This window comes from Peromyscus leucopus, chromosome 1 (assembly GCF_004664715.2).
Source record: "Peromyscus leucopus breed LL Stock chromosome 1, UCI_PerLeu_2.1, whole genome shotgun sequence".
Classification (NCBI taxonomy): domain Eukaryota; kingdom Metazoa; phylum Chordata; class Mammalia; order Rodentia; family Cricetidae; genus Peromyscus; species Peromyscus leucopus.
In genome coordinates, this window is record NC_051063.1 from 171,757,593 (window position 1) to 171,785,255 (window position 27,663).

At 55.0% G+C, this 27,663-nt stretch overlaps 1 protein-coding gene across 2 annotated transcripts; it reads right to left on the minus strand.

The window, feature by feature from the left end:
* Positions 1-9,662: 9,662 nt before the first annotated feature.
* On the minus strand, positions 9,663-25,502 carry Kcnn4 (potassium calcium-activated channel subfamily N member 4). 2 transcript variants are annotated; one of them, XM_037201579.1, is made up of 10 exons: positions 24,993-25,502; positions 24,105-24,428; positions 20,197-20,292; positions 17,692-18,113; positions 16,067-16,202; positions 13,842-13,952; positions 13,267-13,385; positions 13,016-13,085; positions 10,863-11,033; positions 10,035-10,151 (listed from the first exon to the last, which is right to left on the minus strand). In XM_037201579.1, exons 2-9 carry the CDS (start codon positions 24,261-24,263, stop codon positions 10,866-10,868), a joined length of 1,281 nt encoding a protein of 426 aa, XP_037057474.1. In that variant the 5' UTR covers positions 24,264-24,428; positions 24,993-25,502; the 3' UTR covers positions 10,035-10,151; positions 10,863-10,865. The 2 variants fall into 2 exon arrangements, with proteins under 2 accessions (XP_028749718.1, XP_037057474.1); XM_028893885.2 differs by having other exon boundaries at positions 9,663-10,151; positions 24,105-25,502.
* Positions 25,503-27,663: the final 2,161 nt, after the last annotated feature.

Genomic DNA, 27,663 nt, shown 5'->3' on the forward strand with positions numbered 1-27,663 from the left:
AGATGTGCACCGCCACATGTACCCACAGGAATTCGTCCTAAGTAAGGGCCTGGGCTTACTTACCTGGATGAATGAGGCTCCTTATGGTACAGGGAAAGGACGGAACTGGACAAACCTTGAGGGTGACCGAAAGCCAGGCATCGTGGTGCACACCCATAACCCCAATCCAGGGAGGTTGAGGCAGGAAGATCCTGAGATCAAGGCCAGCCTGGGCTACATAGCAAGAGCTTTTAGAAGTTAGAGTTTGAAGGAAACATTTTTTTTCCTTTTCATGAAGTGATTTTGAAGCATACACAAGGGTATGATGGTATCAAGAACTCGCAGGTGTCCACTGCCCAGTCTAGGGGCATCTTACCTTGTTTCCATGCCCCGCCTCCCATGGCCCCAGCCTCCGCCCTGGCCTGCTTGTCTTTTGTGTTGACTAAGCTTGGTTGGCAGTTTGACCTCTTGGGAGGAGGGAACCTCAGGTAAGGCGTTGCTGCCATCCAGCCGGCCCGTGGGTCTGTCCGTGGAGCATTTTCTTCATTGCTGACTGCTGGAGGAGGGTCCATCCTACAGTGGGCAGCACTCCCCCTGAGCAGGTGGTCTGAGTAATAAAAAACAGCATCTGTGCTTGGAAGTTTCTCCAATCCCACCCGGCTCCGTGGTCCCGTGCTTGTCCGCTCCCGCCTGGCCCCACGGTCCTGCAGCTGCTTGTAAAATAATCATTCAGAGGCTGGTATTAATTACCAATTGTTTGGTCTGTGGCTCAGGCTCCTTGCTAGCCAGCTCTTTCATCTTAAGTTAACCCATTTCTATTCATCTATTGTCACGTAGCTGCGGCTTTACCTGCGTCCTTGGACAGCCTCCCCCCACCCTCCTTTCTCCTCTCTCTATCTCTCTTGGATTTCCCGCCTGGCTCCATCCTGCTCTGCCATAGGCCAATGCAGCTTTATTTACTAACCAATAGGAACAGCATATACTCACGGGGAACAGAAAGACATCCCACAGCAGACAGCCTGAGCAAGCCTCGAGGAACGGGGCAGCAAGCAGAGCTGCTCCGTGGTCTCGGCTTCAGTTCCTGCCCCAACTTCCCTCAGCAGTGAACAGTGACCTGTGATGAAATACAGCCCCCACCCCAGTTGCTCACGGTCAGAGTTGCCTTTGGGATTTATTTATGTATTTATTCATATATGGATGCTTTGCCAGCAAGTATGTCTGTGCACAGTATGTGTTCAGTCCCCATCGAGTCCAGAAGAGGGCACTAGATCCTTGGAACTGCAGTTACAGACAGTGCTGAGCTGCTGTGTGGGTGCTGGGCATTGGACCCAGGTCCTTTAGAAGAGCAGCCAGTGCTCTTAACCACTGAGCCATCTCTGCAGCGCCTTGGTCAGTGTTTATCAGAGCGATAGAGAAGCAAACTAAAGCATTTTCCTTTTGGATTTTGTCTGTCTCAAGCAAATGACAGGTGTTCTGCCCGCTGACCAGTAATTACACGGATGTGCTAAGTTTACATGTAGCTGATATTTAAAGTCCTGAGACCTGCTGAGGTCATCTGGGCTGAGGGGTTGGAGAAGACAAGTGAGGCTGGGCCTCTTGGAATTGGGGATAGGAAAAAGAGCTGAGTGCTGTAGAGGGGCTGAGGAGCAGAGACATTAGGAAGACCATGACTTAGCCGTGGGGACAGAGTGCCTCAAAGAGAAGTGATGAGCTGGAGGTGAACCTGGAGACCATCGTGAGAAAGACTAAGACTGCTTGGTCTGTGTATGAACCTAGGGGCAGAATCTAGGATCTCCCATAAGCTAGGCAAATGCTCTACCACTGAGCCACACCCCAGCCCCTCACTGGGGGATTCTAGACAGGGGCTCCACCACTGAGCCACACCCCAGTCCCTCACTGGGGGGTTCTAGGCAGGGGCTCTACCACTGAACCACACCCCCAGCCCCTCACTGGGGAATTCTAGGCAGGGGCTCTACCACTGAGCCACACCCCAGTCCCTCACTGGGGGGTTCTAGGCAGGGGCTCTACCACTGAGCCACACCCCAGCCCCTCACTGGGGATTCTAAGCAGGGACTCTACCACTGAGCCACACCCCAGCCCCTCACTGGGGGACTCTAGGCAGGGGCTCCACCACTGAGCCACACCCCAGTCCCTCACTGGGGGGTTCTAGGCAGGGGCTCTACCACTGAACCACACCCCCAGCCCCTCACTGGGGAATTCTAGGCAGGGGCTCTACCACTGAGCCACACCCCAGCCCCTCACTGGGGGATTCTAGGCAGGGGCTCTACCACTGAGCCACACCCCAGCCCCTCACTGGGGATTCTAAGCAGGGGCTCTACCACTGAGCCACACCCCAGCCCCTCACTGGGGGATACTAGGTAGGGGCTCTACCATTGAGCCACACCTCCAGGGCCTCTTTTAATGTTTTTACTTTGAAACATTGTCTCACTAAGTAGCCTAGGCTAGCCTAGAACTCACTTTGTAGTTCAGGCAGTCCTTCAACTTTTGAGGCCTCCCAAATAGTTAGGATCACAGGCCTGTGCTACAAGGCCCAGGCAAAGCCTTTAAACTCCCCAGTCTAACTCTACTATGAAAATTTCTCAAAATCAAAGTACATATTCTGTGAGGAGAAGTTTGTCAGGGCTTACTTGTCTGTCCTTTCTTGGGAGAAGTGTAGCTTTGTTGAGAGAGTACGTAAGGAGTGTGGCAGCACACACCTGTTATCACAGCCCTCTAAAGGTCGAGGCAGGAGGGTCACCAGTGGCCTACCTCCTGAGACCCCATCTCAATAAATACAAAGTGCATGAAGGACACAAGATGGATGATGTTCTTGCAGTAATATGGAATAATTTTTCAACTCCTGAGTCATTTTCCCAGGCCAGTTCTCTCTCTCTCTCTAGAAGGTTCTGATGCCCTGAAGCCTATCTTGATGGATCAACTAAACCCGTCTCCAATCTTATCTAAGTGACACGAGCCAGCCTGCCATCTGTGTATCTGCTTCGTCCGCTTTCGGTGTGAAAGTCTTCCATGTCACGTGTCACCCACCGTGTGTCCCTTAGGAGCTGGCTTTGAAGGATTTCCAGATACCGATAATGGTATAGTATTTGGTTTTGAGATAGTCTCACGGCGTAGACCAGACTGGCTTCAAAACCACAGAGATAGGCCCGTCTTTGCCTCTAAAGTCGGACATTAAAGATGTGTGCCCCTCCACGCCTGCAAAGTGTCCAGCGTTTAAAACAAAGGCCCGTGTGACCCAGCGGTGGAGCTCACACAAGCCTGGCATGTGAGAGGCCCGAGCTTTGGCTGCCTGTACAATAGAGAAAGGAACGGATGAACTGAAAGGTTGAATTTCACATCTGCATGTTCGGCTGTTTGGTGGACCTTAAGTACAGCAGAGAACCTAGAGAGTCCCTTAAAGTCCCAGTGGGCATGTCTGCAGGTGAGTGTGAGCAAGTTAGCCTTGCCCCCTCCTCCCTCCCTCCCTCCTTCCCTCCCTCCCTCCCTCCTCTTCTTCCCTCCCTCCTCTTCTTCCTTCCTTCTGTCTTCCTTTAAGACTGGGTCTTACATACTGCAGACAACTAACTGGCTGCCTGCGGATGACCTTGACTGCCTGCCTGATCCTCCTGCCTCAGCTCACTGAGTACCGGGATTGTGAGGTTACAGGCCGCTGTGCTCAGCTCAGGAGTCTGTGCATAAGAAAGAGAGAGAGGGTGCACACAGGATGGAAGGGTCACCTCCTTTGGTAAGAGGAAGGAAGGTTTGGCCCTTTGGCACCCGCTCTGCCCTGTAAAAAAGCACCGCCTGGCCGTGGTATGTTGGCAGAGACTCCCCAGCGCAAAGGCTCCCAGCAGGTCTCTGCACAGCCAGCAGAGCGAGGATGTTTACAGACGGTAATAAATCACGGCACCAACACGGGAGATGTTTGTTCTAGGCGATGGGGCAGCGGGGAGGGGAGAACGGTCGGGCAGAGAACCACAGGAGGGGAGCTACCGGACAGGGAGGGGCTGGGAAGGGGAGCAGGGCCAGGCCTTGACGAAACTCCAGGTGAAGGCTCACGGGGACACTGATACCCCAGAACACCACTGCCCTGGGGGACATAACAGCATCTGTGAGTCCCACTCCCTTCCCAGACCTGAAGAAGCTGGCCCTCAGCTGGTGAAGAGCAGGGCCACTTCCCAGGTTGACAGCGGCCAGGAGGATCGGTGTGGAAGTCAGCCCCGCTGGGGTGGGGAGTGTAGGGGCTGGGAGAGCTTTGAGAGGGCTGGGGACGTCCTGCTTGGGCTGAGTGGTGACCAGTCACGTGAAGGTATCTTTCAGAATGTACCAAGGGGCCAGTGAAATGGCCTGACAGGTGGAGGTGCTCGCCACCAGGGCTGACATTTGGTCTGGGTCTGATCCCCGGGTCCCACGAAGCAGAAGAGGCAATCCTACCCCCATAAGTTGTCCTCCAGCTGCCACACACATGCCATGCCATGTGCATACCCACACGTGCACATGTATGCACACACATGCAGAAAACCCCCTAGTGAGGGGCTGGGGTGTGGCTCAGTGGTAGAGCCCCTGCCTAGAATCCCCCAGTGAGGGGCTGGGGTGTGGCTCAGTGGTAGAGCCCCTGCCTAGAATCCCCCAGTGAGGGGCTGGGGTGTGACTCAGTGGTGGAGCCCCTGCCTAGAATCCCCCAGTGAGGGGCTGGGGTGTGGCTCAGTGGTAGAGCCCCTGCCTAGAATCCCCCAGTGAGGGGCTGGGGGTGTGGATCAGTGGTAGAGCCCCTGCCTAGAATCCCCCAGTGAGGGGCTGGGGCGTGGCTCAGTGGTAGACCATTGCCTGAAATTAAATCCAACAGTGAGGGTGGAGATAGAGCAGTAGTATGCTGTCTAGTGCATCTAAGATCCTGGGTTCAATCCACAGCAGTGCAAAGTAATGGGGGGGGGGCGGCATTGGGAGGGAGGGGGAGGAGAGAAATTGAGTGTCTGTGCTAGGCCTTGCAGTTAGACCTTGACAGAAAGGCTGTGGAAGCCGCTGCAGATTTTGAGCAGGGAAGAGTGCAATCAGGCTGGGTGTTAGGAAGGTCCTCCGGGCAGCAGGGAGTGTGGTGTACATTGAGGAGGGAGGCTGGCCTCTGGCCCCTCTCTGACTCCTCTCGGAGCCTTGTTCCCCCCACGCATCCTTGTGGGAGTGCAGGCAGAGCAGAACTAGGAGAGGGAAGTAACCCAACTCCCCAGGCTGCGCCCTTGGAGGCCAGCGCCCTCTGACTCAACATCTGCAGCTCAGCTCCTGCCTGGCATAGGGCTTGTAGGAAGCCTTGCTTTGCTGAAGAGGAATGAACAGCTACCGGAAGAGGGGAGTCAGGCTCTGAGCCCCACTGAGAACAGGGACAGAGCCGAGATACCCCAGGATGTGGGGGTCTCTTGTGAGGACTCCCTGTGTCAGCCAAAAGCCACTGTGTGTCTGCCTTTGTTTCGGTTGAAACCATTCAAGAAGATGTGCATGCAAGTGTGTGTGTGTGTGTGTGTGTGTGTGCATGTGTGTGTGTGCATGTGTGTGTGTGCGCGCATGTGCGTGCGTGCGTGCGTGTGTGTGTGTGTGTGTGTGTGCGTGTGTGTGTGTATGTGCATGTGTGTGTGCGCGCATGTGTGTGTGTGTGTGTCTGAGTGTCTTTGTGTGTTGCTGTGACTGGAACCCAGAACTTGGTACATGCTAGGCAAGCACTGTACCACTGAGCTGCATTTCCCCCCACCCCAACCTGATTTTTCTGAAGGCAGGGTGCATCTGGCTACCCAGATATATAAGATGTTTTTCTCTGGGGACATTTACTGAGACCCCTGTATGCGGGGACCTGTGGTGCTGAAGATGTTGTAGAGAGCTAGCTAGACTCCGAGCGTAATGCCCTCAGAGCAGCGGTGAGGACCTGCAGGCCCTGGAGACTGGTTCCATCATCTGCTGATGTTCCATCATAGAAGAAGGGGTGGGGGGGTCACTGGACCCTCCCCAAGACTCCAGCCCCCCCCCCCACCTCCCAGCCAGCTGTGTGTAATTCTGCCCTAACTGCACGCAGGCTGGGTAGCTGAAGGGGCGCTCCCTCTGTCGAGTTGTGGGGAGGCCACATGAGACTCCCAAGGGCATGTCTGCTTGGGCTCAGCCATGCTCCTCCAATAAGCCCCCATTCAGGCTCTGTAATAAGCCAGCAAACTCACTGGTTTCCAGATGGACCCTGGTGGGCTTGTACTGTGGTTTATCATTGGCCGGGGGCGGGGTGGGGTTGTCGCTTGTTCCCACCTCCCTAGTTCAAGAGTTAGAGCCGGGGCAGGGAGAGTGCACGGTGCTAAAGTATACTCTAATGCTAAGTAGTGGGGTGCAGGACCGCATCCCATCTCCCCATGACTCCTCATTTCTTTGTCTATTAAGAGACAGACTCTCACTCTCTGGCCCAGGCTGGCCCTGAACTCATGATCCTCCTCCTTCAGCCTTCTAAGTTCTGGGATTAAAGGTGTGCATCCCAACACTTGACTTCCCCTACCTCTGCTGTGGTTTTGGGTAGGTGTCTTTGACTTTTTTTTTTTTTTTTTTTTTTTTTTTTGTCTAGTGTCCAGATTTGAACTCAGACTTTACACTTACTAAGCAAGCACTCTACCACTGAGCTACAACTCCAGCCTGTGAAGATCTGTATCTGTCCATGTCAGTTAACGCATGTGGAAAGCTCAATCCCCCAGTCCCCTTTCCCTGTGCTGGTGAAGTTTTTTTTGTTTGTTTTTGTTTTTTTGAGACAGGGTTTCTCTGTGTAGCTTTGTGCCTTTCCTGGAACTCACTCTGTAGCCCAGGCTGGCCTCGAACTCACAAAGATCCGCCTGCCTCTGTCTCCTGAGTGCTGGGATTAAAGGCGTGCGCCACCACCGCCCGGCTGCTGGTGAAGTTTTATAAAGACTTTAACATGGTGCTTGGCCCCATCAGTATTATTATGAGAGAACAGGTTACTAGAAAGGGCTTCCTGGAGGAAGGGACATCTGAGCCAAGGCCCAAAGGAGGAGTAGGCAGGAGTGCCCCAGCTGAAGGGAATCTGGAGAGGAACAGTCCTCCCAAAGGAGTGAGTTGACAGGATATGGCCCTAGGCCTGAGGGCCTCTTGCAGGAGAAGGAGTCTTTGGAGTCCTTCCACGGTCTTTCTGGAACCAGTGCCTGGCCTCCAGGTGGGCTGGCATGCAGAGGAAGGACAGCGGAGGCAGTGGGTGGTGGACACTCTAATTTAGCCCAGGGGCGAGACTAGCAGAAGACTGTAGGGAAGTCCAAAGATAGCTCAGCCAGAATGACTCGCAGCCTGGGCTTCCCCCTTCCAAGCCAGGATGAATCAGCCTGGGTCGCAGGAATGCAGGCCTGGGTCCCAGGCCCAAGGCCACTGGGCTCTGACTCACATGGGGCAGGGCAGGCGGGCAGACCAGCCAGGGACAGGACGGCTGGGAAGCTGGGCCCTGCAGCCGGATATGTGGCTTCCTGGCTGGGACCTTGGATCAGGCCTGTGTGTTCTGCAAACTCAGTTTCTAGATCTGTGTAATGGGGAAGTTGAGGTAGGGGTGACGATCGAGGTTCGGGATTTACAAAGAGCAAGATAGCTGGGCTGCCCAGAGGGCTCAGTGATTAAAGGCGCTTGACCCCAAGCCCGGTGACCTGAGTTTGATCCCTGGGACTCAGATAATAGAAGGAAAGAATCGACTCTTTCAAGTAGTCCCCTGACCGCCACATGTGCCCATGGTATCCACACAAGCGCACGCATGCACGCACGCACGCATGCACGCATGCACGCACAAAATGTGTTTTTTAAAAACAAAACAAAAGGGCACTAGTCAGAGGTGGTACATGACTGGAATCCCAGCACTCAGGAGGCCGAGGCACAAGGATTGAGTTCAAGGATGGTCTGGACTACCAAGTTCCAGGGTAGCCAGGGCTACATAACCAGACCCTGTCTCAAATAGAACAGCGGAGCCGGGGAGATGCCTCAGTTGGCACAGTGCATGCAGAGCAAGCCTGAGGCTTGGTCCCCAGAACCCATGTGACAACAGCCTCCCATGGCGGTGCCTGGGAAGGCAGACACAGGCTGATGCCTGGCGCTCTCCAACCATGAATCGGTGTTGTGTGTTCCATACCAGTGACACATCCTGTCCGCAAAGAAAAGAAAAGGAAGGTGGGGGCCGGATGTAGCAGCTCACATCTTTAATTCCAGCAGAGACAGGTGGATCTCTGTGAGTTCGAGGCCAGCCTGGTCTACAGAGCAAGTTCCAGGACAGCCAGGGCTACACCGAGAAACCCTCAGAAAAAGAGAAAGGTGGACCAGAACCTGAGGAGGACACCCAAGCTTGATCTGTGGCGTGCACACACACACACACACACACACACACACCAACAATACAAAATGAAAAGCAAGGCTTAAAACCTGGGCACACAGTAGGTGCTCTGTCAGCTCCAGCTCCCCCCTCTTCCTGAGACCCAGCCAGCTCCACGTGAGCGATTGTGAAACTACTGTGTGCGGCAGCGTGGGTGCCTGCTCATCCCTCGGTGTGTGACTTGGCGTCTAGGACCAGGTCAGACGTGAATGAATAGGGGGAAGTCAACGAAGACTGGGTAGCCACACACCATGTGTGAAAATTATTAACGGCAGCCACACACCATGTGTGAACATCATTAACGGCGGTGGTGAAGACAACCCCTCCCGCTTGGGACAATACTAAACGCTGGCCCAGCCCTCTATGGCCCTGTTTTTTCTCAACTCAGTCACAGCAGTTCCACGGAGACACAACATTTCACAGGTGGTAAACAATGTTCCAAGAAGTGAGGCTGCCTGTCCTAGGTCACACAGCAAGCGGAAGGCGGAATCCGAACCTTGATGTCCATCTGCCTGAACTGGAACTCCTTGCTCTGGCCTCAGATCTGGGCAGGGTGTCCATGTCACCTGCCTGGCTTATAAAGCTGGGGGTGGGCACTTCAGAAGACTTGGCTAGTGTTTTTGTTTTGTTTAGTTTGTTTTATGTTTATTTGTTTGTGGGTAGTGGGTGGGATGTGCCGTTATGCCCACATGTCAGAGGACCACCGTGGAGTCGGGTCTCTCCTACCCTGTTGGTCCAGGGGATTGAACTCAGGTCGTCAGGCTTGGCGGCAAGCTCCTCCTATACCTACGGAGCCACCCCACCAACCCATTTAGTGGTTTTTGAGACAAGGTCTCATGTAGCTGAGGCTGGCCTTGAACTCATATCCTGCCTCTACCTCATAAGTGTTGGGGCTATAGGTGTGGCCAGCTCTCTGTATGTTTTGTTCCTTCCTGCCTTCCTTCCTTCTTTCCTGAGACTGGACCCCCAAATATAGCCTAGGCTGGCCCCAAACACCAAGATCGCCTTGCTTTCTTCTCTCTCTGTCTCTCTTAGACCGGGTTTCAGTATGTACCTCTAGATCAGGCTGGCCTTGAACTCACAAGGGATCTTTCTGCCTCCGCCTCCCCAGTGCTGGGATTAGAGGTGTGCACTCCCCCGCCCAGGAGCCCAGCCTCCTGAGTGGTGAGGACACTTGGGGAGGCATAGGCCTCCGTACCCTGCCCAAGCTTCCTCTGCAGTTGGGGAAACTGAGCTTGGGACAGGGCAAGTACCTTCCGTGGCGAGGTCTGAAAGATTCGGGCACTTGGAAAGAAACGGCAGCGGCGTCTGACTTTGTTTACCATTTATTACAAAGTGTGACCGTGGACAGGTGACCGGTACCCACACCCCTGCTCCCGCAGACAAGTCTCTGCATTCCGGGGAAGTGGCGTCTTCCGTGGCGTCCACCAGGGGGCACCGGCTCCCGCCTCTCGGACCTGGTTTCTTCAGCGTGGCCGGCCCGCGGTTAACTGAAGGGTCCCAGCATCCTGGACCCCAGGCACCCCCGCCTCTGGCAGAGCTTGAGAGTTCATGAGGAGCAGCACAGCGAAGGCGCGTCTGATGAGGGCATCGTGGTGGCCACAATCCCATCCAGGTCGGAGGTCCAAGCCCGTGCCTCCTCACGGCCACCACCACCAGAGAGTTCATGCGTCTCAGTGTGGGCACACTTCCGTCCTGGCATCTTGAGGCGCTTTCCTCATGGGGCTCGGTCGGAAGTGGCAGGGAGGATGTCCTTGAGCTCTGTCCTGGGGTACATAGCCTGATTCTTTTTCCGTGGGTTCTGAGAACGCAGGAGTGGTAGATAGGCAGTAGGTTAGAAAGCACAGGGCAAGGACGCCAGAGGTGGAGGCTGGCAGAAGCCAGGAGGGGGCTAGAGATGGGAAAAGAGAAAGGTGCCAAGGCCCAGGAGGGGAGGGTAGAGGTGGACATGGGGACGGAGACCACGCAAAGAAAGAGGGCTAGGGGAGGGCCGGGGGGTGTGGTTCAGTGGTGGAGCCCCTGCCTAGAATCCCCCAGTGAGGGGCTGGGGTGTGGCTCAGTGGTAGAGCCCCTGCCTAGAATCCCCCAGTGAGGGGCTGGGGGTGTGGCTCAGTGGTGGAGCCCCTGCCTAGAATCCCCCAGTGAGGGGCTGGGGGTGTGGTTCAGTGGTGGAGCCCCTGCCTAGAATCCCCCAGTGAAGGGCTGGGGGTGTGGCTCAGTGGTGGAGCCCCTGCCTAGAGTCCTCCAGTGAGGGGCTGGGGTGTGGCTCAGTGGTACAGCCTCTGTCTAGAATACACAAGATCCTAGGTCCCACCTCCAGTCCCTGAACCACCTAACAAGCACAGAAGGAATGAGTTCCTTCTTTGCCAGCCCAGCCCCGAGCTCAAAGTCCTAAGATGACACACTTAAGAGAAAGGGTGGCCTTACACATGGGCAGCAGCCGCCCTGGGCACTGGCCACAGGGGCCTGCTCCTTCCTCGGGAGTTTTCCCGGCCCAGTCCCTGGCCCTCACCAGCTATGTGGCTGCCTCCTGGCCGGGTTCCGGTAGCTGCTGTTGCTGCAGGGCAGTGCCGAGCAGCTCCGTCAGGGCATCCAGCTTTCCTGCCAGCCCGTCGATTCTCTTCTCCAGGGTCCGGTGGGAGGTGCTGAGACCCAGCTGCAGGTCGCACAGGATCATATGCATCTGAGTAGGAAGGGGGCACTGGGGTGAGGGGGTAGGAGAGCCCCCGTCCGCTCTACAGAGTGGGACAGCAGAGCACCCGTAAGACCTCTCCAGCCCTTGATGACCCGTCCTAACCATCAACGACCTCATCTTCTGGGGACCACTCCGACCCTGGTTGTTTGGGCAGGTGCTATTGTTAGGCTTAAGAGTCTTAAAAACTACAGGGCAGGGGTTGAAGAGATGGCTCAGTGGTTAAGGGCACTTGCTGCTCTTGCAGAGGACCTGGGTTCGGTTCCCAGCACCCACATGGTAGGTCTGTAATTCCAGTTTCAGGGGATCTGATGGCATCCAAAGGCACAAAGTATATGCATTCATATACACGCAGGCACAACAACCACACACATAAAATAAAACAAATAAACCTAAGAAAATAAAACTCTAGGGGCGGGCAGGCTTAGGATGTAGCTCAGTTGGTAGAGTTCTTGTCTAGCACGCAGAAAGCTCTGGGTTTGATCCCCAGCACCACCTAAACCCAGCATGGTGATTCACATCTGTAATCCCAGCACTCAGTAAGCAGACAAGTAGTGATGGGAAGATCAGCAGTTCAAGGTCATCCTTGGCTACATGACTTAGTTTGAGGCCAGCCTGAGAATCTGAAGACCTGCTTTCAAAACAAACAAACAAACAAAAAACATGCCCCAGGGCCCATGCTAACAGCTGAGGGAAGAGCATGGAGGCTGCACCAGAAGGCCTGAAATGAAGCACGTGCTCATTCCCATTCGTTATTTGTGGAACTGGTGGTGCCTGCCTCCCGGACCCAGACAGCCTCGTTCTGGAGTGGATCCTGGGGGTCCGTGAGCCTTTTTGTTTTTTGGCGGGGAGAGGGTAGAGTCTCATGTAGCCCAAGCTGGAATTAAATTTACTGTGTTCCTGGAGTTAACAGACAGATGAGAACTGCCACGCGGGAACTAGGAACCCACCCCAGCCCTCTGCAAGAACAGTAACCGCTGAGCCATCTCTTCATCCCTAATTACCTTGAATTTCTCCTGCCTCTGCCTCCCAAATGCTGGGATTACAGGCATGTGCTGCCCTGCCTGGTCTATGGACAGCTGGGGACCAGACCCAGGGCGGCATGCATGCCAGGCAGGCTCTCATCCCCAACCTTGTGAGCTTGCTGTGGAAACTCTCGAATTCTGTGCCCAGGCTTCATCACTACAGACCCACCTATTCCGGCCACCCGAGCCACCCTGGCCTCTCTCCGACGTGTCATGTAGTTTGGGGACCTGTGTCTGGAGCTATGTTTACCATGGCCTTAGCGCCAAGGGCGGCTGTTTGAGCAGTGCCAGGCTAAAGGCAAAAGGCGAAGACCACTACATAAAGAAGGAGCGGAGTGAGCCAGGCCAAAGCGGTGCTGTGACGTCACCGTCACCGGTGAGCACCAGCAGCGCTGGGACCCACTCTGCCCTCGGGCGCTCACTTCACGACAGCACCGGGAACTGGCTCTCTCTAAACAATGCCGTCACTTGTCGTCCTGTCCGCTAATTTTTTTTTTTTTTCTTTTCTGAGCTGGGTTTGTAGTCAGTGTTTGAGTTGCTCTGTAAATTTGCCTGGCTTTGTTTGTGTGAGCATTGCACCTGGAAGGAAATTCACATCCGTCCACATGTAAGTAATAAAGATAATTTGAAAACAAACATTGGCGCTCTTTGTGTGCCTTTTTTCTTAAGTCTGAAAGGGGACGGTGTCTTGCATATGCGTGGGAAGCTCTTTTTCTTCATTCCGTAAATTTTACCATACACCTGAGCCTTCCAGCCCCCTGCAGTGATTCCTTTGTATTTATTTATATTTTTATTTATTTATTTATTTTTGGTTTTTCAAGACGAGGTTTCCCTGTGTAGCCCTGGCTGTCCTAGAACTCACACTGTAGACCAGACTGTCTGTGAACTCAGAACTCCACCTGCCTCTGCCTCCCAGGGCCTCCCGCAGACTTCCCAAGGCCCTGGTACCTTGGAGATATCCACCATGGAATTCACTTGTTCCCGAAGCTTCCGGTGTTTCAGCCGTACCTGGCGGAACCTGTGGGGAGGTGGGCTCAGCTCTAACCCTGGTCCTGGGTTACGTCAGAGTGTAGGGGTGAGGGGAGCAGAGCACAAAGAACCGAATCTGGGAATCCAGGGCCACCGACACTGTGTCGCGGGCCTGGGCATGCACACAGGAGCCATGCAGAGAGGTGTCAGGGACACAGAGAGACCCTCACGTGTGGATGGCGGCCAGCAACTTGCGCTGATGCCTGCGGGCAGCTCGGGAGTCCTTCCTGCGAGTGTGCTTGTAATACATCCACGCCTCCTGCAGGAGCCGCGCAGCTGACTCCTTCATCTGATGGGGGGAACACAGTGTCAGGGGAGAGGGGTCCCTGGGAACCTGGAAGATCTGGCTTAGGAGTGGGGGGGTGGAGTTTTTCCTTTAGGGTTTTGCTTTGTAGCCCATGTTGACCACAATTTCCCTTCCATTTTACTGCCTAATCCTCCTGGGTCTACTGGAATGAACCACCCACCACGCCTAGCTTTAAGGGGAACTAGCTTTAAGAAAAACAAAACAAAACAAAACCAGGTCTCATGTAGCCCAGTTGGCCTTGAACTCACTATGCAGCTGAGGATGACCTTGAACTCCTGATCCTCTTGTGTCCATCCTCTGAATGCTGGGGTTACAGGCCTACACCACCATGCCATTTATATGGTGCTGGGCGTTGAACCCAGGGTCTTAGGCACCCTAGGCAAGTGATCTGACAACTGAACTGCAGGCCCGGTATGGGTGCCCAGTACCCAGCCTCACCTCTTTGGTATAATGGATGTCCATCATGAAGTTGTGCACATGTTTCTCCGCCTTGTTAAACTCCAGCTTCCGGGCCACCACAGCCACTAGCAGGGCAGTGCAGCAGACGCCCTGTGAGTACACCAAGCAAGGCATGTGAGGCTGTGGGCCTCTGTGGGTCAGCCATACGTGCGTCCCCAGCTGCCTCCCACCATCTCAGGGCCACAGAGGGCAGGGACAACCGATGCCACCATCATCAGGCTGGCCTTGAATTCACCACGTAACCAAGGATGACCGTGAACCTCTGACCCTCCTGCCTCCAACTCCAAAGTGCTGGAATTACAGGCACGTACCACTCTGCCCAGTTAACACCATACCGGGGACCTAACCCAGGTCTTCGTGCATGCTGGACAAGCCAGATTCCCAGCTCTGTTTGTTCAGGGGGTGCAGACAGAGTCATTCTATGTAGCCCAGGCCGCCCCCAAACCTGCATCAATCCTCCGGCCTCTGCCTCTCTGGTTCTGGGGTCACAGGCACACCCCACTCGTCCCCTCCCCACAGCTTGAATGCCTCTTTCCTTAGATGACTAAATTGGAAGAGGAGGAGGAGGAGGGCTACCTCTTGAGGAAAGAGACATGTCCTCCCAAGTGTCTGTGTAAATGCCACCAGTTGCCACCGGCAAAGCGTCAGAGCGGAGACTGGCAGACGACCAGTCTGCTACTGAGCCAAGAGCTGTGACACACACCTGTAGACCCAGACCTGGGGGTGGTGGTGGGGGTGGGGGTGGGGGGGACAGCGCTGAGGCTGGAGGATCAGCCTCTCTTACATGGCAAGCTTGAAGCCATCCTGGGCTACAGGAGCCCTTTTTTCTCGCCCCCCCCCCCGAAAAAAAAACCCACAAAAAAGGGCCGTCGAATGGCTCAGGGGGCAAAAGGCACTTGCCACTAGGCCTGACAATCTGAATTCGAACCCCAGGACCCTCATGGTGGAAGGAGAGAACCCACTCCCCAAAAGTTGCCCTGACAGGCAAGCCCTCCCAAATAAATTGTTAAATACATTTTTAAAATAGTAGCGTCTAGTTATCTCATTTTACACAGTTTCAGTTTTTCTTTCTGTCGGAAGATGCAGCCCTGGGGGTCCCTGACCCTTGGGAATATTTTTCTGGCTTTTCCTTTGACCCAAAGTCTCACTACTGTGTGGGTGTCTCACTTGTCTGCCGTACCCCTGGTCACCCATGGAGTCACATGTCCTGGGGCAGCATCAGGGCGAGGAACTGGGGCAGAGGGGCCCTGTGGGAAGGCCTAGACCAAGGCGCTGGAGCTGGGCCCTGAAGGAAAGCGCTGGGTGAGAGGAACTGGGGGGGGTCTGTGGTCAGAAGGAGGGTAACTGTAAGGAGGAAACAGCCTGGAGCTAAGAGCTTCTGCCCTGCCTGGGGGGCTCCGGGGCTAGGGTGGGGGCAGCTAGATGCTCAGGATCCGTTAAAGCAACTGTTCCCCCCAACCACTGCTTCCTGGGGTCAGAACAGATGTGGGGATCAGTTACAGCAACCGTCATCACCCACCCCCCTCACGCCCCGCCGGCCCGTCAGTCCCCTCCCCCGACTGCGTTTACTAAGTACTTATTTGGCACGATGTTCTTCATCATCAACAATCCCGCTGGGGAACCCACTTTACAGACAGGGACACTGAGGCCCAGAAACATCATGCACTTTGCTTGAGCTCCCCAGTTGGCAAGGGACAAAGTGGGGTTTGCATCTATGAAGCCTGGTCCCCCAAACATACTCTGGATGATGACTCTGTGCCCTCGGGGAGGATGGGAGACTGGATCCCTTGGCCAGGAAGAAAACAGGGCCGGGAAGTTGGGGCTTGGGTCTGAGGAAATGAAACCTAGGTCCTAGGGAGGACTAGAGGGGCAGCAGGTCTCGAGAGAAAAATGGGTCGTCTGTAGTATCCAGCGTGCCCAAGGCTGAAGCAGGAGGCCTGAGGGTTTGAGGACAGCCTGGAGCACACAGGGAGGTTGGGGCTAGCCTGGGATACTTAGCAGAGCCCTAACTTGGAGGAGGAGGAGGAGGGGGAGGATGAAGAGGACAAAAGGGGCTAAATATCTGGGTGTTGAGTAAAGACTGAGGTTGTGTGTGTCGGGGTGGGGCGGGTAGTCCGGACATCCACACTCCTCAGGGATGTCAGGGAGGGCCCACGTTGTCCCACGGTTTCCTAAGCCGTGAGAATAAGCAAGCAGTGACTCACCATGACTCCAGTGCACAGGCAGACGATTTTGCCCCACATGGTGCCAGGTACCACGTCCCCGTAGCCGATGGTCAGGAAAGTGATTGGGATCAACCACAGTGTGTCTGTGAGGTGTCCCGTGGCGTTGACAGCCTGCCTATGGGCAAAGGGAACTTAGTTCTGAGACCCCAGCCTGGGGGTGCTGGTGTGGTTTACCCCCCCCCAACACTCCTCCTCCCCCTTCCCACTCTTAATCCAAAGGGGCACCTGGACAGAAAGCCAAAAATGCTAGCCTTTTCTCTGCTGTGTGACCTGGCCCAGACGCTCAAGAGTAGAAATCCAGGTCTGGCTTGCTCTAGAGTTAGCAGTCACGACCCCTCGGGAGGGTTGAACCACCCTTTCACAGGGGTCACTTATTGGACATCCTGTATGTCAGATGTTTACATTAAGGCCCATAACAGCAGCAGAATTACAGTTAGGAGGTAGCAATGAAAATAATTTTCTGGTTGGGGGTCACCACCGCATGAGGCACTCTATTCAAGGGTCACAGAGTTAGAAAAGTTGAGGACCGCTGATCTACAGCCTGTCTGAGTTCAGCTAGGCAACCAGGGCTGTTGACTTAGTGTGTGTGGATGAGGGCTAAGCCTGAAGATGCAGCCTGAAGTTCACTAGGCAGGCTCTATGAAGAGGAAGCCATGCCTTTAACATCCACAAAGGAGGCTACATGCTCTTCAAGTGATAGATAGAGGATCAAACGATTGACCTCTCTGTTGTTGCTTGCTTTTTGAGACAGGGTTTCTCTGTGTAGCCTTGGCTGTCCTAGAACTCACTCTGTAGACCAGGCTGGCCTGGAACTCAGAGATCCACCTGACTCTGCCTCCTGAGTGCCACCACACACAGTTTCTGACTGACTTCTCTTAAAAAAAAAAAAAGAAAGAAAGAAAGAAAGAAAGAAAGAAAGAAAGAAAGAAAGAAAGAAAAGAAAGAAAAGAAAAAAGGCTTATCAGGAGCATGGCACAGCGTTTAGGAAGCTGAGGCACAACTGGGGCTAGCCTGGGCTCCAAAGGTTTGGCTTTGTTAGGTTGGAAAACCTGCCTTTGCCACAGTCCCTGTTACCAGCTCTCACACCTTAGGCTGGGTTTCTCTGTAAGGGAGACATGGATAATCTGTGGGGATCCAGTGGCAGCCCCGGATCTGTTTACAGTTGCTAAGCAACAGCTAGGGAGTGCAGGGAATTCCTCTGCAAAGTGGTTCCAAATGTGTGCTTTCCAGTCACAGCCGGCACTTACTGTACCTGCTAATTTGGAAAAGCTGTTCCCTTTCAACAAGGTGGTTACTTAGGATTGGCCCTGTTACCAGAGTCTTAATCTGGACTCGGTATGGGAGCCAGAGGGTGGGGTCGCCTAGGGGTGTGTGTGTGTGTGTGTGTGTGTGTGTGTGTGTGTGTGTGTGTGTGTGTGTGTGTTGTAGGTGGCCCAGAGGATTGCTTGGGAACAACCTATTGCGGGCGTGGGATTTCCCAGCCAAGAAGGATGGAAATTGTGAGCCTGCCTTGCTGATGATGCTGGCTGGCCCGCAGCCTTACAGTCTGCACCGCCATACCCAGCAGGCCCTGATGTCCCCTCCCTGTGCTCCAGGCCTCTCACCTCTCAGCCACAGAGAGCACCCAAGCAGTGGTGAGCCAGAGGCCGAGCGTGAGGCCCAGCAGCAGGCGACCCGGGTGCGTGTTCATGTAGAGCTTGGCCACGAACCAGTGGCGGAAGCGGACTTGGTTGAGCGCGCCGATGCTGCGGTAGGACGCGTTGAGCAGGACGCCGCTGCGCAAGAGCACTGCGCGAGGCACCAGGTAGAGACGCAGCAGCATGGCCAGGGACAGCAGCGCCTCGCCCTCGCCCAGGAAGCTTGGCCAGGGCTGCGAGTCGGTGACCTCTCCGGCCAGGGCGCAGTGCGGGCTCCGCAGCGGCACCGGGTGCACGCCACACACCAGCAGCTCCAGCAGGATCTGCGCCACCTGCCGCCGGGTCAGCGCCACCCGCCAGTCCCGGAGCCCGTTGTCGGTCATGAACAACTGCCGGGAAGGGGCAGACAGGAGGAGAGAGGGTCAGGTGCAGGGCAGGCGGCGGCACACCCGGCCTGCGCCCCGAGATAAGATGTGGGGGACGCCCTGGGCCAGGAAAGTATAGAGATAGCTGCGCGGGGCGTGGGGCTGGGGCGAGGGGGAGGGGGAAGGGCAGGCGGGACTCCAGCCAGCCACCTCTCTACCTTCTCCATTCTCTCAGACTCTCCTGGCTAGTTCCTGCTGACTTCTGGAGTACAGTCCTTCTGCACGAACTGAGTGTCTGCTGTGGGCACTGACAAGTTCTATACACTATGCATTTGTAGTGAACGAGACAGGAACCGTCTAACCTCCAGGGCTTGTTTGTACCCTTGGGGGCTCTCCCACTTAGGGCCCTGAAGTAATGTCACTGGGAGGAACAATAGGGCCAGTGGGATGGCTCAGTGAGCAAAGGCACTTGCCACCAAGCCTGACTCCCTGAGTTCTGTCCCTAGGATCCACTGCTGTAGATGGAGGGAAGAGACCCCATAGAAACTTCCGCATGGACACTGTGGCACGCACGCATCCACATGTAACACACACACACACACACACACACACACACACACACACACACACAACGTAATTTATAGCCAAGGCTGGGTTCAAATTCAGGATCCTCCTGCCTCCCAAGTGCTGGGACTACAGGACAGTGCCGTGTAGCATTTTGGATGCCCGAGGACAGCTCTGTCCCCTGTGCCTGTGACTCAATAAATGCTCGTACAGGGTGAGATTCATGTACTAGCACTCTCAATTTACAAATCTGGAAATTGAGGCCCGGGTCTCACAACGGGGCGATGGAAAAGTGGGCCCAGAGAATAAATGACTCTGACTTTATTTTTTTCTCAATGCTGGAGATAAAACTCTTTAGTATGCTTGACCAGCACTCTACCACTGAGTCACACCCCAGCCCTTCACTGGAGGATTCTAGGCAGGGGCTCTACCACTGAGCCACACCACCAGCCCCTCACTGGGGGATTCTAGGCAGGAGCTCTACCACTGAGCCACACCCCAGCCCCTCTCTGGGGGATTCTAGGCAGGGGCTCTACCACTACCACACCCCAGCCCCTCACTGGGGGATTCTAGGCAGGGGCTCTACCACTGAGCCACACCCCCAGCCCCTCACTGGGGGTTCTAGGCAGGGGCTCACCACTGAGCCACACCCCCAGATCTCTGCCCTATATTATTGTGTCCTCACCTTTGCAATCCCAAGTCACCTAACACAACATCCCACAGAGTACCAGCCCCTCAAGTCTCCACTTCTGTGTGACGTTTTTCCTGTCCAGACTCAGCAACTCTTCCCAGCCATCCTTGAGCTCTGGTCTCACTGAGATGTAATCCCATCCCCATTTCCATTTCCCCAGGTCCTGGTGCCCAACTCCCATATAAAATAGTGACTCTCAGCCATGTACAGTAACACCCTCGGAGGTGCTTGGCACCTAAGAGGCACTCGGCTAAAAGCACACATTCTTTGGGCCTGTGTGATGGCTCAGTGAGCCAAGGCCTTTACCTCCAAACCCTATGACCTGAGTTTGAGTCCCAAAACCCACATGGTAGAAGGAGAAAACTGACTCGCATAAGTTATTGGCTGACTTCCACATGTGTGCCCCCATAAAAAAATATAAGTTAAAAATTGTAAGTACACATTATTATTCTCATTAATAGCAGTTGTAGAAAAGTTAGAGATATAATTTAGTGGTAGAGCCCCTGCCTAGAATCCCCCAGTGAGGGGCTGGGGGTTTGACTCATTTGCCAACATGTGCATGATCCTGACACCCAGCACTTATTATTATTATTATTATTATTACATAATTATTATAATTATAAAGCAATGGACCTGGAGCTGGAAGGGCAGTCACTGTCACCATCCCTAAGTGGGCAAGAAGTCATGGGCCTACAGATAGGGGCATGGATCAGACACCCCAGCAGAATCTGCCTGTCTGTCTGTCTGTGCTTCATTCCATCCCAGTGGGCAAGGGCATAGACACATGCATCTCAGGACAGGAGAAGGAGGTGGATACTGGAAAATGCAGTTGAGGGGTAGGACCCCACTCACCTGGACCTCCTTGGCATGGAAGACCACAATAAGGCAAAGGAGGAAGACGGTGGACAGGGTGATCAAACTCTTAACCAAGAGCAGGTACAGCACCCACTGTGGGGAGGACAAGAGACGGTGAGCCTGTGCCTCCAGCCCTTCCATCCCCATTCCCGGCTTTCAGAAGACCACCTTTCCCCATTCCTGATGTTCTGGCCCCCAAATCAGTCCCTCCTCACAGGACATCTCAAAACCGTTCTTAAGTCCAGTGTGATGGTCAGGCTTTATAATCCTGGCCCTCGGGAGGCTCAGACTAGAGGGTCTCTAGTTTCGGGTCTACCTGGGCTTATAGAGCAAAAGCAAAGAGCTATGGTCTACGCTCCAACCAGACAGCCACGTCTCAGATCGGCCCCTCTACTCCCCGCCCCCCCCCACCCCCGGGGATGTTTGAAACTTACATTCTTTCTCTTTCCTAATGAAAAGTAGTTCCTCATTTGTGTATACATGTGATGTCTAGAACAAGACATCCAGCCCCCCAGAGAATGCTCCTTCCCTCCCCAGCAAGCAGGGCTTACCCCCAAACCCCAATTCCAGAAGAGGCTAGGGACCGTCACTCAGCCTCCCAGAGCAGAGGGACACTCTACCCTGCTCTCGTCTGGGGAATGAATCCCGGAGACCCCCAGCCCCAGCTCCTGGAGGGGCCCCCAATCCTGCTCCTTGAGTCCCCCCTTCCCCTCTCCCACACTTCCCCTGGCTGTAAGCCCAGGGCAAGCACACCAGCGGGCGGAAGTTCAGGGCCTACATAAACCAGAAGTTTTTTTTCTTCCTCTCTTTGTGTGGCAAATGCCTCGGAGGGATCTAAATCCCGGGAGGAAGGGCTAGAGAGCTGGGGACAGCTGAGGTCCCTAGGGTGGGTGATGCCCACGGGAGAGACCTCCCTAGCGCAGGGCTCGCCCGGTTCTCTCCTTGACCCTGCACCTGTTTCTCCCCAGCCCTCTCCCACCTGGGCCTGGGCCAGCACCCCGCCTCTGAGCAGGGGAAGAGGGCCAGTTTCCTGCCCCTGGGGGCCTCCCCCCACCGCCGCCTGAACAATGGTACTGTTGTCCCCAGCCCTCCCCTCCCCCTTCATCCTCCCCAGGCTCCCCGTTCAGTTTTTTCAGTCTGTCTGCACCCCGGTCCCATCAGACACCAGCCACGTCCCCACAATACGATCCGTTTCTCCCGATGCCCCACCTGGACCGGGGTCTCGTACTTCCCCCTCTCTGAGTATTGAACGTATTTCGTCTTGTTTTGTGGCAGGGTCTCATGGAGCCCTGCTGGTCGGTGTTGCACTCACTGTTCAGCTTAGGGTGGCTTCAAACTCCTGATCCTTCTGCCTCTGCACCTCCCAAGTGCAGAAGCCTGCCCCAAGGCAAACGTACCATCTACTCCCCAACCAGACAGCCGCGTCTCCGATCAGTTCCCCTCCCCTCCACTCCCCCCGCCTGGTGAAGACACCCGGAGGTGTCTTGAAACTCATATTCTTTCCCTTTCCCTATGAAAAGCAGTTCCTCCTTTGTGTATACATGTGATGTCTAGAAAAAGATTTGGCCCCCAGGCAATGCATCATCCCACCCAATTTGCCCAGGGTTGGGGATCAAACCCCAGGCTTTGTGCATGCTAAGCAAGTACTCAACTGACTGAGCTACAGCCCAGCCCTGGTGGTGGAGGTGGTGGGGTTTCTCTGTAGGGCATTCCTCTCTCTCTCTCTCTCTCTCTCTCTCTCTCTCTCTCTCTCTCTCTCTCTCTCTCCCTCCCTCCCTCCCTCCCTCCCTCCCTCCCTCCCCCCCTTCTCTTTCCAGACAGGGGCTCACTATGTAGCTCTGGCTGTCTTGGAACTCACTGTGGAGACCAGGCTGGCCTCGAACTCATCCAAAGAGCTGTCTGTCTCTTCCTCCCCTAAGTCTCGGCACCTGGCCCTCCTCCTGAGGAGCAGGTGTCTTCATTCTGTCAAAATAAGTTTGTTACCTTGAGATGGAATTGGGAAGGGAGGGGACGTGAATGTCACCAGGGCAGCCTTTGGAAGGGATCGTGGGGTGAGGATGTGGCCCATCTGGCAGAGGGCTTGCCTAGCATGCGCAAAGCCTTGGGTTCGACCCTCATCTGTGTGTGAACCGAGTGTGGTGGCACATGCCTGTGACCCTTGCACTTGGGGAAGTGGAGGCAGGAGGCTTCAGCAGTACAGGGCCATCCTCAGCTACGTAGCGGGTTCAAGGCCAGCCTGAGCTACCAGAGGCCTTATCTCAACCAAGCAAAGGTTAGAAGAACTGGGAGGACACCAATGGCCACGTATTTGAACAGATGGGGAAACTGAGGCTCAGAGAGTTGCACCAGTTCCCTCCAAGTATCACGGCTGGAGGAGAGGGCCTGGGCAGGTGATGAAGTGGAAGAAGAGAGAGAGATGCGAAGGACGTGGGCAGGTCTCGGGGAAGGAAGGACCCCCAGTTTCTTCCCATCTTGCCGGGACTCCCAGACCCCCACCTTCCCCGCTGGGCGCGGTGCTGGAGCGTGGGAGCGCCGGGCAGGCCCCAGCCATGTTTCCTGTTGGCATGGCTCTCAGCGGCCCCACCCCCCGAAGTGGCTGCCCTCTCCTTGGTCACTTGGCTGAAGGAAGCTGGCCTGCCCTGACCCTCCATGTGGCTGCCAGTCGCTTCACAGCCGCAGCTAACCCCCACCCCCGATCCTCAAATACAGGCTGAGCACGGAGACCAGACCGGAGGAGGATCTCTCAATGAACTTCCCATCTGCGTTCACGGCAGACCGCATCCACAGCCCCAGCTTTCCTATTGAACAAGTGTGTTTCCCCCTCAAGCCACAGAGCCAACCCCTGCCCTCCATCTCTCCCATGCTGCAAGCCTCACCGAGGCCAGAATACCCCAAGGGCTTGCTGAGACCTGTCCCAGCCCCACCTGCACGCCCTGGTCCTCCAAAGATTGATTGATTGATAGCTCTCTCCAAAGTGTTCTCCCCATCCCCCGCGTTGTTTAAGTTCTCTGGGTGATTTGGTTTTAATTTTTTTTTTTTTTGAGATAAGGTCTTGTGTAGCCCAGGCTGGCCTCCAACTCAGTACGTAGCCCAGGCTGGCTCTAACCTTCTGATCCTCTTGCCTTCACGTCCCCAGTGCTCAGATCCCAGGTGTGCCACCCCCATGCCTGGCAGACTCGCCCAGCCTTCTCCTGCCTCCTCTTGAGTCTGAACCCCCAGCCTCCTCTTCCCCAGAGACTAGGAGTTCAAGCCACTGGAAACCGCTGTCTGGCAACTGAATGACAGGTGCATTCTGGGGGAAATCCAGCTTCTGTGCAGTGGGGTGTGGGGGTTCCACTTTCCACCTTCTTTGTCGGCTACTGCCTGGTGGCCCTGGGCGTTAAAGGCTAGATAAGGAGCGAGCAAGGAGCCACCGCCTAATGACGACTTCTTCTTCTCCCCCCCCCCTCCCTTCCCCAGAGCCGGGCTATCAGGGGTCAGCCTTGCATGGACCTCAACAAGACCTGGACCGCCCGCCCCCCTCAGAGATTGACAGTGGGAGCCATCTCCCTTCCTGCAGGGTGGGCTGGGGGAAGGAAGAGGATGGATCGCACTAGCTCAGGTCTCCGGGATCCAGACCCTCTTCCTCCCTCAGAGCCAGGACTGCAAGACCCCAGCCCTCCTCCCTCAGATCAAGGGGTCCAAACCCTAGCTTGCTCCTCTCTCTGCACCAGGGGGTCCAGACCCCTCCTCCCTCAGACCTTAAGAAGTGCAAGACTTGAGGCGCACCCACCCCACCTCCTTTAGACCCAGGAATGTAAGACCGGTCCTCTTTTCTCACACCCAGAGGTCTAAGACCCTAGCTCTCCTCCCTCGCGCCCAGGGGTCCCTGCCCGCTTCCCTGCTCTGCCAAGGGCTCCACTCACCTTGCAACCCAGGAACCACAGCATCTCGGCGTGGAGCACCATGAGTCCGATGCCAGTTCCCGCCAGCACCAGTGCCCAGCCGGCCACCCTCTTCTCCTGCTCCAGCAGGCGTTTTCTCCGTCGCAGGGCCCCCAGGCCAGTCACCAGCTCCCCGCCCATGGCCCCTGAGGTCTTGGGGCTCAGCCAGCTTCCTGCCCAGGGTCCCCCACCTCTCAGGACGCAAATGGCAGCCAGCTTGGCTTCCAGGCCGGAGGCCCGTTCGGCTCACTCTGGGACTCTCGCTGGAAGGCACAGCCTAGCCCTGTGCCCTCTGGGGAGTGGTAACTGCAACAGGGCAGGGCGGGGAGGGGCGGGGAGGCCCGTGGGTAAGGGGAGGCTGCCCATCCCATCCCCTTCTGAGACTAAGGAGGAGCTGGGGTGTGTCTTGTGGCCCCAGGCAAGGAAGAGGAGCCCATCCACATGGGCAAAGACACACTCTCTGACACACAATGGGTTGTGACTCTCCAGCCGTTTGCCCTCCGTGGTACACACCTATAAACCACCACACCCAGACACCACAGAGCACCCCATGACAGACCGGAGATGGAGCCCAACACACCAGGACACACCACACAACCTCCACAGAAGTGACTCACAACTCCCGAAAGTTCAGAAACCCACAGCCACACCCAGACACCACACACACATGGTGTGACACACGCCGGCACTTAGCGGGGCAGCAGCATCCCCATGGCACACAGGGCCACCCAAAGGCTGTAGGGATGTAGTCACACATACACACACACACACACCCCACTCAAATTGGGGTTGGGGGAGGGGCTGGAAAGAACGCAGGAGTTAAGAGTGAGTGCCGTTCTAAAAAGACTAACTTCTGTTCCCAGTACCTACCTGGCAGCTTGTGACCATTTGTAACTTCAACTCCAGGGGAATCTGACACCCCTTTTCTGGCTTCTGTGGGCACCCCCACACATGTGGCATTCATTTGCATAAATATGCATCATCCACACATATAAATAAAAAAAAAATACCTTAAGTAAAAAATTTAAAATGGAACCCCGGATGCGTGCCGTCAGCAGAGAGCTCATCTAACATGCAGAAGTTCTGAGTTTCAGTCCCCAGCATGGCACAAAGTGGGTTGGTGTGTGCCTGCACCTTGGCATTAGGGGGCTGGAAGCAGGGGGATCAGCAGTTCTAGGTTCTCCTCAGCCATGAGTTCAAGATCAGCCTGAGCTACATGAGACCCTGTCTCCCAACCAAATAAAACTCCACAGTATCTTGTGATACAAAGCATTGATGGCCACACCAAATGCGTACCAAGAGCTACACACCACACAGCGGGGATGGACACAGCAATTCGTAAAAGGCTCCAGGCACAACATACAATGTCAACAGATACCCATGGGATGCAGATGTGACACACACACACACACACACACACACACACACACACACACACAGGGTTATACCCAGTATGTGCAGGCACCAAGGGTGGCAGACGCTGTCACCCAGTGCCTAGAGAACTGGAAACACACAGCAACACACGTCCTTGCCTGTGGGACTCCACAAACACACACTCCTGACTGTGACTCCCGACACTGATGCTCCTGACACTCAGCATGCCCCAGCACCCCACGTGATTCACACCTACAGTCAGACAACAGTCCAGATGGAAGTGTGCAAGCAGCTTCTACCCAAAGATGGACATTCTAGAACATTCTAGCCACAGGAGACATAGCCCAGGATGAGAGTCTTTGGAGCAGGTGGGGCCAGATTTGGACCCACATGGATGCCAGCATCCAGATTAGCATGTCATCAATCCAAAGTCACACATGATACCTGTACACATTCTACTCCAAAATGTGTGGCCACACACACACACACACACACACACACACACACACGCACACGCGCACACACACACGCACACACACGCACATACACACACACACACACACACACACACTCTCTCGCACGCACACGCGCACGCGCATGCACACAACACACACACACACACACACACACACACACACGCACACACGCACACAACACACACAGGCACAAGAGAGGCCCTTAGCGTAGACATGAATCCTGATAGGAGACACAAGGTCATCTCACTGAGTAAGACACAATGTTACAATGCACATTTACACTCACAACACCCATAGACGGGGCTGAGGAGATGGCAGTTGGTAAAGTGTTTGTGCACAGTGTGAGGATCTGAGTTCGAATCCCCAGCACATTTGTGAGAAGTCTGGTGCAGGGGCTGGAGAGATGCCTTAGCGGGTAAGAGCCCATGCTGCTCCTGCAGAGGACCCTGGTCAGTTTCCAGCATCTGCATTCATTGGCTCACAACAGCCTGTAACTCCATTGAGTCTAGCGCCCTCTTTTGACCTCCACTGGCACCTGCACACACATGATACACACACACACACACACACACACACACACACACACACACACACAGAGTAAATAATCAGAAGGTGCACAACAATTGAGGAAGACACCTGGCATCAACCTGTGATCCCCACAGACACTTGCACATGCCACTCCACAACACACACTCATTCACACACACTCATACTCACATGCACTCACTCACACATACACTCTCTCACACACACACTCACTCACACACAGATACCTGCACATGCCACTCCACACACACTCACACACTCATTCACACACACACACACTTATACTCACACACTCATTCACACACACCCTGCACATGCCACTCCATACACACTCACACACACTCACTCATACACACAAAAACACAGACATGCACATCCAGCATACTCCGCTACAACACAGAACACACACACATACTCACACACTCACACACTCACTCACACACAGACATGCACACACTGCACACTCTATTCCAACACAGAACACACACACACACACACACACACACACACACACACACACACCACGAGACAAAGCAAAGGCACACGGTGAATGTGACACTGGGAATGGGATGTGGTTGGTGTTGGACACAGAGATCAAATGGGGGCACACGGTGAAGAACACAGACACACCATGTCCTGGGACCCTAAATGCTCCCACGCATGGCAACACAGAGAACACACAGGGACACCAAGACAGGGCACAACAGGATCCTGTGACACAGAGGCTCACCTCACGGTCCCTACTCTGAGAGAAATGTTCAGACACAACTCCTTGCCTCCCCGTGTCCTGTGGCATTCAGGACTATGGACCCGCCAGCCACAGGGAAATGAGATACCCACGGATAGACATGTCTGGCACCACACCAGTGCAGCCCACACAGACACACCCAGAGACTCCCAACCACACACACACACACACACACACACACACACACACACACACTCAGATACACCCAGTGACAAAAACACACCCCATGGGGGTGCTCCACCCCACGGCACACATGATGATCCCACTCAGTGACACATGGCTGGAGAAGGATGGAGACACACCCAGGCACACCCGGATACCACACGTGTGTCTACTTGGAGAAGATGCTGCAGCCGGGCACTCCTCATGCCTCAACCCAGGCATCCCTGTCTGCTTG